At 38.6% G+C, this 16,408-nt stretch overlaps 1 protein-coding gene across 2 annotated transcripts in view; it reads left to right on the top strand.

The window, feature by feature from the left end:
* Positions 1 to 705: 705 nt before the first annotated feature.
* The window catches only part of BTBD9 (BTB domain containing 9), a 379,493-nt gene continuing 363,790 nt past the window's right edge, over positions 706 to 16,408 (top strand). Inside the window, exons 1-4 of one of the 2 annotated variants that reach the window (XM_040983310.1) lie at positions 706 to 1,092; positions 2,746 to 3,109; positions 4,774 to 5,038; positions 15,103 to 15,322. In XM_040983310.1, the coding sequence (XP_040839244.1) occupies positions 908 to 1,092; positions 2,746 to 3,109; positions 4,774 to 5,038; positions 15,103 to 15,322 (1,034 nt within the window). In that variant the 5' untranslated portion in view covers positions 706 to 907. Of the gene's footprint in view, positions 1,093 to 2,743; positions 3,110 to 4,773; positions 5,039 to 15,102; positions 15,323 to 16,408 lie in introns of those variants that run through there. The other variant, XM_040983311.1, reaches the window with a different exon arrangement.

The following is a 16,408-nucleotide window of genomic DNA, read 5'->3' as shown; positions in this document are numbered from 1 at the left end:
TAAGCCACCATCCAACCCACTCAGTTACTTTTCAGAAAAATTTTTATTCCACAAACAATTGTTTTATTTTCAGATAATTCTTTTATTGTTGTTGTTATTATTATTTTATTATTATTTTCCATGGCACATTTTTGTAGGTATTCCCACCTTCACCTTCCCTTCTCCTCCTTCTCCCTTCCCTCCCTGTGTTATTATAATAGCATAATCCTTCAGCAATAGTTGCATCCAGTTCCTTTCTAGGAAAGCACTGTATATGAAAGTACAGTCTTGAGCAGAATGTTAGAATTACTCTTGTTTTGGGAGGGGGTAGGATGCTACTGTAAATTTTCATTACTAAATTCTAGGTTACTTTTGTGACTCAAGAATATTGTAGTTTTTAAAATAAAATATTTAAGGTGGTTTCAGATCTGAATTTCTTGTGACATAAATTATTCTTTTGAATGTAGACCCGAAACTACATTACAGAATGATTTTTTCCATTAGTCATAGTTATATCCAGCCTTACTTAATAAATCTGTGTTAAAAGAAGAGTTATTCTCGTTATTTGTTTTCTGTTTCTTGAGGTATTGTAAGGGATGAGTGTCCTGTACCTGGACTCAGTTGTCTAGATTGTGATGACTCCAATTTCTACTTGTGTTTGAAGACTCTGTCTTGTTTGCATTCCTGACAAGACAGTGAAGGCATTAGAGATAACGGAAGCAGGATGAATTTTTTTTTTCTGAGAATAAACATGTTAGTAATGATAACATCAATAATGAATTTCTCATGTGATTTTTTTAAAAAGGACACTTTAAATTTTTCCTTAGCAATGTACTTGGCCTGTGGTTGTCTAAATGTGCTTCCCTACCCCACTAACTCTTCTTTTTTCTTCAAATAATAGATCAGTGACTATCATCTATTCCACAAGATGAGTAACAGCCATCCTCTTCGCCCCTTCACTGCAGTGGGGGAGATTGATCATGTGCACATTTTGTCTGAACATATTGGTGCCTTGTTGATTGGGGAAGAATATGGCGATGTCACATTTGTTGTGGAAAAAAAGCGTTTTCCTGCCCACAGGGTAATTTTAGCAGCCAGATGCCAGTATTTTCGGTAAGTGTGTAAAGCTTGTTTGAAGATTCATGTTGCTTATTGAGAATACTGATGTTTTCCACTTTAAAAACTATGTAGCCAAGCCTAATGAGATTCTAGCAACTCTTCAGTCTAGCATCTGTAAGAAATTCATCTTTGCCACTGGTATTAATTTTTTGAGAATGGTTTCTTTCTTTATGAGCCATTTTAGATTTCAAGGGTTAGAAGGCTTCTCAGGCTGGACAGTACTCAGTCGTTTCCTTGGTTTACAAAATGTTTTCAGGCAGACCTTCTTTGCTCTCTATTTTCCTCTCATTTAATGACTAAGGGGAGTTGAACAGACTCATTTGAAGAGGTGGTGTTGTATAGACTGATCTCCATGAACTTGTCCACCTCTTCGCCTCAGTCCACTGAGGCCCAGGATCTGTAGGTAATCCAGCAGATGTCTCTAAGATACACAGTTTGACAGTTGCAAATTAAGACACTTCAGTATTGACTGGGACTAAGATTCATGGTTGTGTTAGAACTAAGACTATAAGCAAAGTGTATCTTTATTGTAAAAATTACCTACAGAAAATAATTGCAGATAGTTACCTTTTAGTGATCAGTCTGTTCTTCAAGAAGAAACTCAGATGTAGAAAATTTGAAGACTAATTTGAATGGATGGAACATGTCTACTTTGTTGTTGACTTTGTCCGTGGTGAACCTCTGTGATGTTTGATGCCTCACTAGACTGAGCTCAGTCATTAACAAAGCTACCCTAGGCAGATTCTCATTGAGACACTTTCCTAATTTAAGAGATGGCTGTCAGCCAGCAGGAGAGGCCTGAGTGCTGGCTGTCGCAAGAACCTCTGGCTTGCCAAGTAAGAATAAGCTCATTGCTCAGGAGAACACTGAACCTCCCATACCTGCTGTATCCTGGGGAAGATCCAAGATGTGTCTGCTCAGGACAGAAGATATTGATCTTCCTTGATCTTTATAATGGTTGTGAAGAATGTGTATGTCACATTTTTTTCAGCCGTGTTCCTATTTGGCCATTTAGATTTTATCCAGTGCTCCAGCATGCATTTATCTGTACTATATTCTTACTCTATGGTTAAGTCTTACAAAAGAAATTGCTGAATTGAGGGTATTACACCATAGACTTGAATAGATGTTACTAAATGTCCAAAGCAGGGCCCCTTTATATATGCCCTCTGAGCAGTGCATGAAGGAACCTGTTTTCCCATTACTTTCGCAGGTGGCGGTAGTAATTGATTTTTAATTTCTGCCAGTTTGGCAGTAAAGAATGGTATCTGACTTGTATTTTTTTTTTCTGATTGCATCTTCTATAGTTTTACTTTTCAGACTCTCTTATTGACCTTTAACAAAATGTTTTTATTGATTACACTGTCCTTCTCCAAAGATTTTGTCTTTCTATTTAATGTTTATAACATATCTTGAGCTTTCAGAGTATCTCGTAAATTCATTTGCTTGTAAATTAATTCAGAAGAGTTCTTAAATCATTCCTGTTGCTTTCTTTAGAGAATAAAATGTCAGTTTTGCCTTTCTTCACCGGGTCTTTGTGTCAATGAACGCATTTATGTTTACATAACGGTGATAACCATTATTTCCTGCATTCGGCAGCAGATCTTACTTAAGAATCACCTTGTGGGTCTCTTTCTTCATTTGCAGAGCATTACTGTATGGTGGGATGAGAGAATCTCAGCCTGAAGCAGAAATCCCTCTCCAAGACACTACTGCAGAAGCGTTCACAATGCTGCTTAAATACATCTACACTGGGCGGGCTACACTGACAGATGAGAAGGAGGAGGTGCTGCTGGATTTTCTGAGCCTGGCTCATAAATATGGATTTCCAGAGCTGGAGGATTCCACTTCTGAGTATCTGTGTACCATACTTAATATTCAGAATGTCTGCATGACTTTTGATGTTGCCAGTCTCTACTCACTGCCCAAGTTAACTTGTATGTGCTGCATGTTTATGGACAGAAATGCTCAGGAGGTACTCTCAAGTGAAGGTTTCCTCTCTCTTTCTAAGGTATGTGATTTTCCACAACTAATTTGTAGGCATGCACTGCTTTATTTTATACCCGTACTGTAGAAATATGACAGAAGACTAGGAATAAAAAAATACAGATAATTTGTATGCAGGAGATGATCTGGTCACGTTTCTGAAACTGCTGGGACTCGAGATCATATAAGACAGATACTGACTCATTTTGTTTTCTCTTAAGGCTCTTCTAATACCAGAGAGAAGTGCTGCTAAGTGGTTGTCTACAAATAGGATCCTTTGTGATTTTGTATTACTTTTTTTTTGCTTTTGTTTTTCTCCAACTTAGAGTGTGACTTATATTTCCTTATATAAGAAAAATATTCATAAAGGAGGTCTTAGGCATCATTGGATGTATTTAAGTCACTGCTTTTATCATTGTCTCAAAATTCTTCACTCTAGTTAGAGGTAAAAGTATTTTGCTCAACTCTAAATTGTAATTGTCTTTCCTTTTCTTTGTGTGCTCCTCCTAGGACCTGGATATTTCTAATGAGAAAAATTAATTAAAAAGCTATGTATCTTGTTTTGAATGGAAAATGATATTTATTACCATATTTCTTTTTTTTTTTTTACAAAAAGTTTTGTTTGAACAGACAAGACAGAGATTGATTATGAATCAGTTGTCCATTGACTGGTTCACGTATCAAATGACCATGGCAGCTGGATCTGTGCCAGGCTAAATCTGGGAGCCATGAGATTCATCCTGGTCACTCCTATGGGTGGCAGGAGACCAATTAGTTGGGCATCTTTCGCTGTCTTACCGGGTTCATAAGGAGTAAGCTGGATAGGTAGCAGAGCAGCCAGGATTTGACCTGGCACTCAGATTTGGAATGCCCTTTTCATAAACTACAGTTTAACCTGTTATGTCACAACACCCACCCATCCTACTTAATTTTTTTTGAAATATTTATTTTTAATGGAAAGGTAAATTTACAGAAAGAAGGAGAGACAAAGAATAAGCTCTTCCATCCACTGGTTAACTTCCCAAGTGACTGCAACAGCTAAAGCTGAGCTGATCCAAAACCAAAAGATAGGAGCTGGGAGCTTCTTCTGGGTCTCCTACACAAGTGCAGGATCTGAAGGCTTTGGACATCCTGCACTGCTTTCCCAGGTCACAAGCAGGGAGCTGGATGCGAAGTGGAGCATCCAGGATATGAACCAGTGCTCATATGGGATCCCTGCACATACAAGGCAAGGATTTAGCCACTGATCCATTGTGCCAGACCCTATCTCATTTAATTTTTAAAAACAAGAATCTCTGAGGATTATACCACTTGTGTTGGGGGTCAGTCTGGAAATCTTAACATAAATAAGGCACTGCAATGATGCTATGAAACAAATGATTTTGAATTGTAAACACTGGATTTAGAAATGAGCATTCTTCTGAAAACCCTGTGTGTTGATAGTTCCTTATTTTGCTGTCTTCCTTCTTGCTGTTTGGTACAGGATGGCCTGGCAGCGAAGACAAGTGTGGTACTATTCTTTCTTGTTATTTATGTAGTCATAATGAGCAGGAGGGTGTGTGGCACAACGTAGAAGGGAGGAAGACACTCAAAAAGAACTGAATGTTGGTTCTGTAAGGTTTTGCTGATGGGCCCTGTGTGTGACTCTGCTCCGGGATGACTCGGTTCTTTCCATTTTGTTCTTTTCAGACAGCACTTTTAAACATCGTGTTAAGAGACTCATTCGCAGCTCCTGAGAAAGATATTTTCTTAGCCTTGTTAAACTGGTGTAAGCACAATTCAAAGGAGAATCATGCTGAAATCATGCAGGCTGTGCGCTTACCTCTGATGAGTCTCACTGAACTCCTGAACGTGGTGAGGCCTTCGGGACTGTTGTCCCCTGACGCCATTCTGGATGCTATCAAAGTCCGGTCAGAGAGTCGGGATATGGACCTCAACTACAGAGGCATGCTTAGTAAGTACTGTTTGTTCTGAACTTGCCAACAGGTTTTCTTTCCATCTAATGCCAGCTACTTTCTCAAGTTCATAATTCTAACTGCAGGACTGTAGTGGAGATATGCATGAGTTCTGTATGACTATGAACATACAACTCTGCAGGAATCACTTTCCTTGTTCTTTTCCAGTTAATTCCCCTCAGACTGATGACCTCTGTGGAACTCAAAAGAAGTATTTGTTGATATTGCTGATCAGCTTCTCCAACTGCTCTCTCCTGACTGTCAGAAATAGACATTTTCCTGATAAGTGATTTCTCATGCTTTTACTCCATCAGAGAAATACCACGCACTTGTCATATATTTAATTATTTTCAGTACCAGAAATATGGAGATTCCAAATAACAACAGTAATAACTGGCAGTTATGTAGCATTTCTGACACTTCCCTGCTGAGTTTTCTTATTAATTAAAGTAATAGCACATAAAATGCTTACCATGCATAAAAGGGGTCCCACATGATCACTTAATTCTCAGAACAATCCATTTCAGTTAGATTACTCCATTGAGTTAAGTGAAACTCAATTTTACGAATAAAAATATGAAGCGCAGAGAGGTTAAGTAACTTGCCTAAGTTTACACAGAAAGATTGGGTGCTGACAGTCAAGCATGTAGCTTGGCTCCAGAGTTTATGTAATAATTCACTAAACTATGTAAGTAATGGAGACTGGTGAACTGGAAATTAAAGTTACAGTATAGTACACACCTCTACTCCTGAATGAAAGTAGAACTTCCATTTTGAAACATGTAAATGCACCCATACAGCATGGTGTTAAATTTTCTACCTTTATTATTCATACCACATCATGATATATTTAAGTGGGAGAAATTGAATCTTGTGATGGTTGCTAAGGGACTGTACTACTGTGATAATTTAGGGAATAATAATTGGGTGGAGGGCAAGGTGCAGAAAGACCAATCTTTGTACCTAAAAAATGTAAACAAAAATGACCAAAACTCCACAGTTTTTGCCTTTGATTCTTTTAATTTCTTTGTGGAACTAAGGCATGAAAAGTGAGAGAAGAACCACTACAGCTATAAAAATGAACAACAAAATAGAAATTTCCCTACATTCATTACCTTTGATTCTTTTAAATTTTTTTGATATTTGTAAGACATCAAAAAAAGACATCAAAAAGTTAAAGGTGTTCAAGAGAGTATAAGCTGTAGAATTTCTGAAGAGGGTGTGACTTGGAATGATTGAGGATGGTTTCATATAAGTTTTGAAGCTAGAGTTTAATGTGAGTGCCATGGGGATTGGGTGAAGTTCAAGTGGGAAGACTGCTGAGGTTAATAAAGGTTGAAGCTATTGAGGGACAGGAACTAGAAGAGGTTGATTAAAGCAGAAGGTTTGTGTTGACTGATAGAAAAGGCAGGTCAGCTTTGTGAGTGTCAGATCAGGAAAACTAGGCTGGAATCTCCCTGATGTGCAGTGAAGAGCAGGTTTAAGGTAGGACAGGTGAGACACAGACAGTGGTGGTTTTGGAAGATTGGCCCATGGTGCTGTGCTAGATGATTTGGAATAATGAAGAGCTGGATTCAGGAAGACTGGATCGGTAGGAAGACTGGATCGGTACACACATCAGTACACATTGAACAGCATTAAGCCTGATTGGTAGCAGGGAGAACTGGAAATAGCGATATAGAAGGATATTATGGGAAAAAATTAAATCTTGGTGATACGAGAGATTTAAGTTTAGGAGGTTACCATATTTTATTAATTCAAAGAAGCCATAAAATTTCAGTTGCTGTTATTTTATCTTTTACTAAAGAAAGGAAAAAATACTGTCAGTTAAGTATGATGCACTATGATGGCCTCATCCTGATTTAAGAAATGTTAAAATTTGAAAAATGTGTCTGTAGAGTTAATGAAGTATGGTAATTCTTTGAAAGAAGATGCTGAGTTGCTTTTTGAACTTACTGAGTTTCAAGGCTTCTGGGACATCTGAATTGTAAGTTCTGTCTCATGCTGGTCATTTTTCTGAGTGATCTTTTTCTTTACTGTGGCTTCAGACATTCTGTTGTGATATAGATTGATCTCTAATAGTCATCCTTGGTCTAAACTTTAAACTTCTAACTTATTAGTGCTAGGTATCTTCACTGGACATAGTAAAAAAAGAGCATAGACTTTGTGTCAAATTTGATTTCAAATCCTGAATTAGTTATTTGCTAGATGTATAACCTAGTATTAAATATTTAGTTTTATATCTTCTAGTACATGTTATCAGAATTGAAATAATGTGCTTTATACACAACATAGGAAACTATTGTTAAAATATCCTGTTCTTCCTCCTCTCTGTATGTCTGTGGGAATTAGCACATTGATCATGTTGTTTTAAAACATTTGTATTCACTTGCTTTTGGTCCTTGAAGACGTTTTTGTAGACCTTATTGATTGTTCTCAATCTTTTAACACATTGGATAGCGTATAGCAGGCACTTGGTGAATGCTTGCTGTATGAATACAATGAGAAATATCTAATAGGAAATGGAAGCATTTTATTTAGAAGTAGTTAAAGCTGTTGATCAAAGTGTCAAAATCTGGGCAACAGCATGGACAAAGAAGTAAAGACCGAAGCTGGAGACTTGGAAAAGGAATAGGCAGGTGTCTAAGGAGAGAAATACTGAAGAGGTGGAAAGACAGTTGGATAGTGGAGTGTAACAGAGACCAGCCAATGTAGAGAGTTTTTATATGGTAGCTGTGGCCACTGGTGTCTCCCAGGGCTGGCATCACCCAAGGTCAAGGAGGATAAGAATTGTGAGAAAACTTTCAGATTTAATTTGTGATGAGTTGTTGAATGGTCTGGACAGAAGTCTGAGTGACAGCACTGGGAGTTAGGTTATAAATGTTTGAAAAGACAGAATTTACAATATGTTGACTATGTGGTGGGTGGATTAGGGTGAAAAGGTAGTATAGAAATATGGTAGTTAGAGAAGGCAGGTTGGGAGAGGTCCAGGAAGTAATTGGAGGTGCCCAAGACTTGCACTAATTGAGAGTTAGCCTTGGGTAAAGCGTGGGAGGATGTAGGGTGGAGAGGCAACATGGTGATTCATTAGTTTTAAACAAATCCTCATTGTTTGATCCTCTCTTGCATAGCTCCCCTTCATTGTTTGATCCCCTTTTTACCTTGGGTTTGATTTGAAGTGCTGATAGAACTCTGAAATTGGATTCATTAAAAGTTAGGCTTCGGACCAGGTGGCAGTGATAGGGAGGTGTTTTCGACATTTCATGAAGATACTCAACTTAGAATCGATCAGTATTTGTCTAAAACTTGGGTTTTAATAAGCCTATGAAGTTACTGGTAGAAGAGTGTGATCAACTAGTTGAGGCGCTTAGTTTTGGAGAGACAGATGTACTGAGATTATTACTCATCAGTGTTAAATCCTGCATTTTGGAGTAATGTAGGGCGAACTCAGAGTTTATGTAAATGTTTGGAAGTCTTTTACTTAACCTCTAAACTTGAGTAATAATTAAATAGCAGACTTTCCAATCCTTCAAAGTATATGAATGCTAAAATCAACAATATAACTACTAAGAATGCCTAACAGTCTCCTGCTAGATCCTTAAAAATAGATGATTGTCTAAATAAATATAATCCCAGCACTCATTTAGTTATTTATTTTACTTTCTAGATTGCTACAAACAGGTCTAAAATTTCAAAACTGGGGTTGTTGTAATAGTATAGTTAGTTAGGCTTCTGCCTGTGATGCTGGTATTTCATATGGGCTCTAGTTTGAATCCTTATCTTTTAACATTTGATTCAACTACATGCTAATGTGCCCTGAGAAAGCAGCAGAAGATGGTCCAAGTATGTGGGCCTTTGCCACCCATGTGGCAGTCTGGCCCAGTCCTGGCCATTTGGGGAGTGAGCAAGCTGGAAGATACATGTCTCATATCTTATTGTAATTCTGCGTTTCAAATAAAGAAGTCTTTAAAAAATAAATTTTAGGGGCTGGCATTGTGGTGTAGCAAGTTAAACCTCTAGCTGCAGTGCCATTTCTTTTCTTTTTTTCTTTTTTAATTGGAAAGTCAGACTTATTTACAGAGAGAAGGAGAGACAAAGAGAAATATCTTCCATTTGCTAATTCACTACCCAAGTGGCTGTAACAGCCAGAGCTGAGCCATCCCAAGGCCAGGAGCCAGGAGTTTCATCTGGATCTCCCATGCAGGTGAAGGGTCCCAAGGCCTTGCATCATCTCCTCCACTGCTTTCCCTGGGCACAGACAGGGAGCTGGCTGGGAATGGGGCAGCGGGGATCCTAACCAATGCCCGTATGGGATTCCTGCACATGCAAGGCAAGGACTGGACTTTAACTCTAGGATACAACCATGCTAGGTCCAGTGCCATCATTTCCTTTTTTTTTTCTTTAAGATTTGTTTATTTTTATTGGCTAGTCAGATTTACAGAGAAAAGGAGAGACAGAAAGATCCTCCATCTCCTGGTTCACTTCCCAAGTGGCTGTAATGGCCTGAGCTAAGCTGAAGCCAGCAGCCTGGAGCTTCCACTAGGTCTTCTGTGTGGGTACAGGATTCCAAGATCTTGGGCTGTTTTCTACCACCTTCCCAGGCACAAACAGGTAGCTGGAAGGGAAGTGGAGCAGCCAGTACACGAACCAGCATCCATATGGGATCCCAGCTATGGCACCAGGCCTATTTCTTATGTACAGTGGTTTGAGACCTGGCTGTTGCACTTCCAACCCGGTTCCTTGCTTATGGCTTGGGAAGGCAGCAGAAGATGGCCCAAGCATTTGGACTCCTGCACCCATGGTGCAGTCCTGGCTGAAGCACCTGGCTTCAGCCTGGTCCAGCCCAGCCATTTGGGGAGTGGATTAGTGGATGGAAAATCCCCTTCTCACTCTGCCTCCCAAATAAATTTAAAATAAATTAAAAATTTTTTAAATGTAGAAATTCAAGAATTTTCTTGGGCCTGTTTTGGAAAGATACATATGCTTATTTTGAGATTGTTGACAGGATTTGTTTGATTTTGTTACTCTTGTGGATACATGTTTGTGTTGTTGTAGACTCTTTACAAAATGCAAAGAGGTTCTGTCTTTGAACTAGGGTCATAGATACTAATGTTTGCTCCTTTTTTTTTTTAATTTCATTACCATTGGTTACTGGGAGATTTAATTCTTACAACTATGTATCCTAAAGCTGTCTACCAAAATACGGAGAATTTTTTTTTCCTGCTTTAAGAAGGAAAAGAGGATTCAGAAGGTATTTTTATTGTGCCAGTGGTGGCTGGTCTTTCTGGAAGATGGTTTAGACTCACTTTATGCATATATAATAAGATGAGCATTTTCTGTGCAGCTGAAGAAAAGGAAGTTAGCTTTTTAATTAAATTATTTTTTCCTTAGGAAATCTGAACTACCTTTACCATTCCCTTAGTATGTAGCTTTATCTTAGCCGTGGGATATTTCTATCTTGAAAGTTCATGCTTTTTCGATTAAGGCTGAGTTATGTTTTGTATTATATATTTCAGGTTTTAGACTTTGGGAAAAAGAACAGTAATTTCTTGTTTCTGCTTGTTTATAGCAGGGAGCATATTACAGAATCTATTCTCAAGATTTCTATATTGAGTCAAAGTCAATCTATTCCCAGGGCTGCTAAGTTAAATTATTGGTGTGTATGCATCCAGTCAGGCATCAGAGCCAGAGAGCTTTGTCACTGTGCTGTTAGAGCGGTTGGTTTACTTGCCTAGGTTCCGGCTAGGTGGAACTTCTAGAGGACCATAATTAAGTCGTTTTGCCTGTGGTTTTTCAGCACCCAGCAGTGCTGGAAACTTTTTAGATTTTAATTTTAAGCTTTTAAAAAAATAAATAAATGACTGACATTGTCCCCTCGCCTCTAAACTAGAATTCAAATTTGTCACACCCATTACATAGAGACAGTGATAGTAACAGTGAGCCTTTAGCACTTTTAAAATTCTTGGAATTCCGCTACTTTTGTGCCTTCCTAATTGTTGTTCGTTGGGAAAAGGTCGGTTTCATCTGTGTTTGAGGGGCTAATTGGTCCATCTCCAATGAATAACCCCCTGTGGAGTGAGGGCGTGGCTATGTATCTGCTCTTTTGTCTTAGTAGACGGGGAGCTATGTGCTCAGTACCTCTGAGTTTCTAGGGCTCCGGTCTAGTACAGTGACCAGTGTGTAGGAGGTAACTTAGGACTTTAGTTTTCCTTTTAATGAATAGGGAGGTGGTCTTTTTCAGCTCTGTGAAGCTTACCTAATGCTACTAAGTGAGATTGATGGGCTGAGCTATGACCACATTTCTGGTGTCCTGACTCAAATGCCCAGTGCCCTTCCATAGATTGTACTGCTTATATTCTCTATTTAAAAATGTATTTCTTCACTTTTTTTGGGTTTCCATATTATTATTATCATTATTATTATTTTCTTTATTTGGGGTAACGGGGGAGATAAAGGGAGAAGTCATACCCAGCCTCCCAACCATCCCAAGTCCCCGATGTGGGGCATGCTCCGAGGGCACTGCTCAAGTGGTTTTGATAGTTCAGCAGTTCTGAATTGCTGCCAATCTTGCCATTCCAAGTACAAAGAAATCTCTCCAGAATCCACTGGCTGATATAGTTCACCTTAGAGTCTCTGTTTGCCCAGGTATTCACTGCCAACTCTTGACTGGAGTAGTTGATCGATTTGTTCTGTCTTCCGTCCTCTGTTGTGGTACTAGGTGTCCTGTGCAGGTTCCAATGTACTGCCATATCCTCCATGTGCACCTGGATATGCTGTCCACTGTTCCATATGAGCCTCTGAGGAGGCCCAGCTTTGACAATTGCACTCCATATTCAGAACGTGGAACCTGCACTTCTCTTTTCATGATTGGTGTTCTAAGAGCAGTAATTCAGTTGGAGGGATCCCCAAAGAAACTTCATCTGAGGTGATCCCAGACCAGATTTTTGTCCGAAGCCCCAGTCAGTTGATGCCTATGCTGGTGGTTGTAATTGCTGGGTCAGTACTGTTTCCAGCTTTGTCTTTCACATGAAGCAGTGGGAGTTGTAGTCCAGCCTGGTTCTTCTCACCTCACAGTTGGCCCTCACATAAACCAGTGGGAGCTGCAGCCTAGTCAAAGCGACTCACAATAAACCCCACCAGGCCCGTGCCCTGCCCTGTGCTTGCCAGTATGTATGGCAGACTGGTCTAATCTGTCCCACATTCCATTCAGCTCTCCTACATGTCAAAATTCAAAATTTCAAAATAAAAATTTAACAAAATAGTTTATAAAATGAATTAAAAACTGTGTGAAAAAATGGATTCTTATCTACTGAATTGTTTTTCATTGCTTTATATTTTTTGAGAGCTCTGTTCTCTACATATAATAGACAAATGTAGGCACCAAGTATGATTATAATTTAAATTATTTGTTGATTTAAATTTTCTTATCAATTCTATTAAATTTATACCTCTGTGTTTTTTTTTAAATTGTATTTTATCCAGTGAAGATACATTACAGTTACCATGAGAGAATTTCCACTTGTATAAATGTTTTCCATTTTGAAGTGAAATATACGCTCAGGGAATGAATTTATATCAGAAATGGCTAGAAAAGTTCTCAGGTACTCTTGAAATAAACTTCAAAAGAAGACTTAGACTCGAGGAAAAGATTTCATTTCTATTTTGGACTTCAGTTACAGTCATTTGAAACTCTTGTGCCTGGTATGTTATTTCTAGCTTGATAAATTTTAGAGCTGAAAAAATTTATGTTTAGAAGAAATCAAAAGGTGACATGAGTTTCTAAATCTGAAAGCTTCATGTTCCCTTCTTTGGCTTTCTTCTTGACTTGTTTTGTGTCAAAATTTAGAGGAAATGAGCTATTTGTCCATATGTCTATCTCTCTGCCCCTGAAATTAAAAAAAAAAAAAAAAAAAGAAGGGTCCCGAGATGATAGCAATGGGCAACAGCTAGAGAATGTGTGGCTGCAGGTTTTAGTCCTCACAATCGGGGCAAGAGTGCTTATTTTAAAAGTAGCTACGTATCACTGATTGAAGTTGAAGACTTGAAGCTTTTCATTGTTCGCTTGCTAGTCCAGTGCCTCAGCCTATGTCAGTCTATGTTGAAGTTGTCAAGGAGGCAGGCCCTTACTCTGTCTCATTCATTAAGTTGCTCCCAGTGCCTGCAGCTGTACCTGGTGCAGAATGAGGCCTCAAAAGTGTCTGCATTAATGCTTGAGACTGCTACAGTGCTCCAGCATACATTATTTGTAGTGTGATTTTTACAGAATTCCTGAGAAATGGTTTGGGCAAGCTACTTTTAGATGAGAAGACATACTCAGAGGCTTCCCTTGGGGATAAGTGAGTGATGGAGCCTGAGTCTAAAACCTGTATTTTTGTACTTCATGTCCAATTTTTCTCTTCATTTAATCAGATTGTTTGTTTTCTCTGTGTCTTAGGCAGCTGTAGGGGGAAGGAGAGGTTGGTGATAAGGGAAACATGGGTCAGACCGTGAGCACTTATCCTGCGGGAGATGACAAAGTGCTGTGCCACAGGACCCCTGTGGACGTGCTGCCTAGGTTTCTTAGTTCTGCCCTTGCTTGGCTGTGTGACCCTGGGCAAATAAATCCATCTGACTTTTCTGTCTCTTTACTTCTCATCTGTAAAGTTGAGATAATTTTGGTACTGTACTTTTAGGGTTATTATGAGGAGTGGATAAAAGGAATGAATAATTATAAAGGATGTGGGGCAGTGGCTGGCATATAGATAGATATAAGGCCTGTTAAGTGAATGGAAGGAGATGGATGATTCTGACAAGAGACCTTAGATAGTTATAAATCCACATGTAACTTCATGGTGGTAAGAAGCTGAGCTTGACTGTGGTTGCTTTTGCTGACTTGCTGTACTCTGTTGCTAGTTAACTAAACTGCACCACACTATCTGTTTTTCACCTGTTTGATTATCCTCTTCTGGAGCCACTGTTTAACCATGTTCATTTAAGTTCCATTCTTCCCCATCTCAGAACAACAGTTTTCCAAGAAATTTGCAATAATGAATTACTTACCATCTTTTCCCTCAGAATCTGGGTATAGCTCCTGCTATTCCCCCTCAGATCACAGACCCCCAAGATGTGCGTGCGCTGTGAGAGTTCAATGTTTGTTTAGATGTTCTGTTACTGTGTGCTTTATAATGTATGTTTTGAAGTAGTGATAGTTTTATTTTTTGTACAACTCTGTGTTGTACAAACATGCTCTCATTTATTGTTTGAAATGAATACATACACACCTTCCAGGGGATAGGCATTGCCAACTTGAGTGGATAGCTTTCCCAGAGTCATACACCTGATTAAAGGAAGAGCTGTTGTTAGCTTAGCATCTTCTTGTCTTTTCATGGAGAGCATCAGTTTTAGAATGTTAGTACCTGGAGGACAGCCTCTTGATTCCTGAGGGAGCACTGTAGAGACCCATGTACAACTGTACTTAGTAAGTCCAGTGTTGAAGAACATGGGGATTTTATATAATAGTAACTGTAATGCTGATTGACCAATTGATACTTGCCTTTCTAAAAAATTATCAGGTGAATAAATATATATTTTTAATTTAATCCTTTTTAAAAAGGTAGATTAATTGATGTAGAACACTCACATACGACCAACCACTCTTGCTTTTTCTAGTGTTGTGCCAGGGATCTAACCTGCCTTGTTTGCTTTTATGTGTCATGTTCACTCCAGATGGCAAGTACAGGTCATATATATATATATATATTTTTGTCCAGTAAATATTATTAAGACAACTAATAGGAACCTGGCGAAACTGTCCTGAAGCATGCTTTTCATAGGATCATTCATGTTTTCTTAGTAATATTAGTCCCAGGCATTTTGTGTTATTGACATTAAATTTAAACTCTGGATGATATTTTAATTCTTCTGGTCATTCCATAGCTTCCATGTTCGTAGAGTTGCTTATGCTGTTTTAAAATGCTAATACTAGAGTGCTTTTTTTTTTTTTAAGATTTTTTTTCTTTTTGTCCTCAAGTAGAATCATTTAATAAGTAACCCTTTACTTTGTCTTTTCTGTGTTTAATTGTAGTACCAGAAGAAAACATTGCAACTATGAAATATGGAGCCCAGGTTGTGAAAGGGGAGTTGAAATCTGCCTTATTAGATGGTGATACTCAAAATTACGATTTGGACCATGGATTTTCTAGGCACCCCATTGATGATGACTGCCGGTCTGGCATTGAGATTAAGCTGGGTCAGCCGTCTATTATCAATCACATACGAATCCTCCTGTGGGACCGGGACAGCCGGTGAGTCATCAGCTTGGCTTAGAAACTGACATTCTGTTTGAAAGAGGTGACCTCACTTTGTGGTTGTCTACTTTGGTTTTAGATTTAATGGTTTATTTGTTTGTGATGACTCTGCTATTTCTCTTGAAAGTTAGTTCTGAAGGAAGAATTAAAAGACATCCATTTAAAAAATAACTTGTAGTGATTTTCTGCTTAGAAAGGAAATTAATGTGTTTATTGTGGAAAATACAGAAGAGGACATAGAAGAAAATAAAAATTTCCAGTGGTGGATTTTTAGTTATGAATAAACACATATAAACAAGACATATAGACACATAGACAAAATAGTAGCAAGCCTATATATAATTTTACCAAGTGAAGCTGTGGAAAAGGAACACTTCACTTTTTAGTTAATATATTATGAACATCCTATCCTTTTAAATGTTACTGTTCATGAGTATTTACTTGATTTTTATTCTCTGTATTTCTAGTAATTTTTCGATGTGTTTGTCTTATGAATGTAGAAAACAATACTCTTCTAGTGTTGTGAGTGAATATCTTCAAAACAAAAAGAAATATTTGATGAAATGTGGTGGGTGTCTGCCTGGGGACCCAGCTAGTTTCTAGGTGGCTTCAGGCTTCTTCCTGCCTCCTGCTGTGATAGGCTGGCCAACTGCAGTCTCTGGAATCCCTCCATGATAGCACAAGTTCCAGAGCAGCATTGTGATCAAAACTGAGCTGTCTTCACTGCTGCTGCTTGTAGCCTAATCACTACATGCCCAGAGAGTAGGCCCTACTGCTGCCTCTTTGTGACTGGGCCTGAAGAGCTTAACAGGAATCATGATGATGTCCTGCAGGCCTGGCAGGGTAGTGCATGTCTCCCGTTACATTCGCTAGCTGTCCCCTGGCCATTTAGGCTGTTTGCATGCAGAGGAAAGCTTTTATAAATGGGAGCCTGCATTTCTCATGTCCCTTACATTCAATGTCCCAGTTTTCTCTTCCTGTTTTGTTTCATTAAGAATATATGCCCTACATGCATCTTATTGGCTAACTTTTCATGATTGACAAAGTGCCCTAAGTCACAAATCTCATTTCCAAGAGTCTGAT

Source organism: Ochotona curzoniae, unplaced genomic scaffold (genome assembly GCF_017591425.1).
Source record: "Ochotona curzoniae isolate NIBS_2020 unplaced genomic scaffold, NIBS_Ocur_1.0 contig_3819, whole genome shotgun sequence".
Classification (NCBI taxonomy): Eukaryota; Metazoa; Chordata; class Mammalia; order Lagomorpha; family Ochotonidae; genus Ochotona; species Ochotona curzoniae.
The sequence above is the reverse complement of the archived record's forward strand: the minus strand, read 5'-3'. Positions and strand labels throughout refer to the sequence as shown.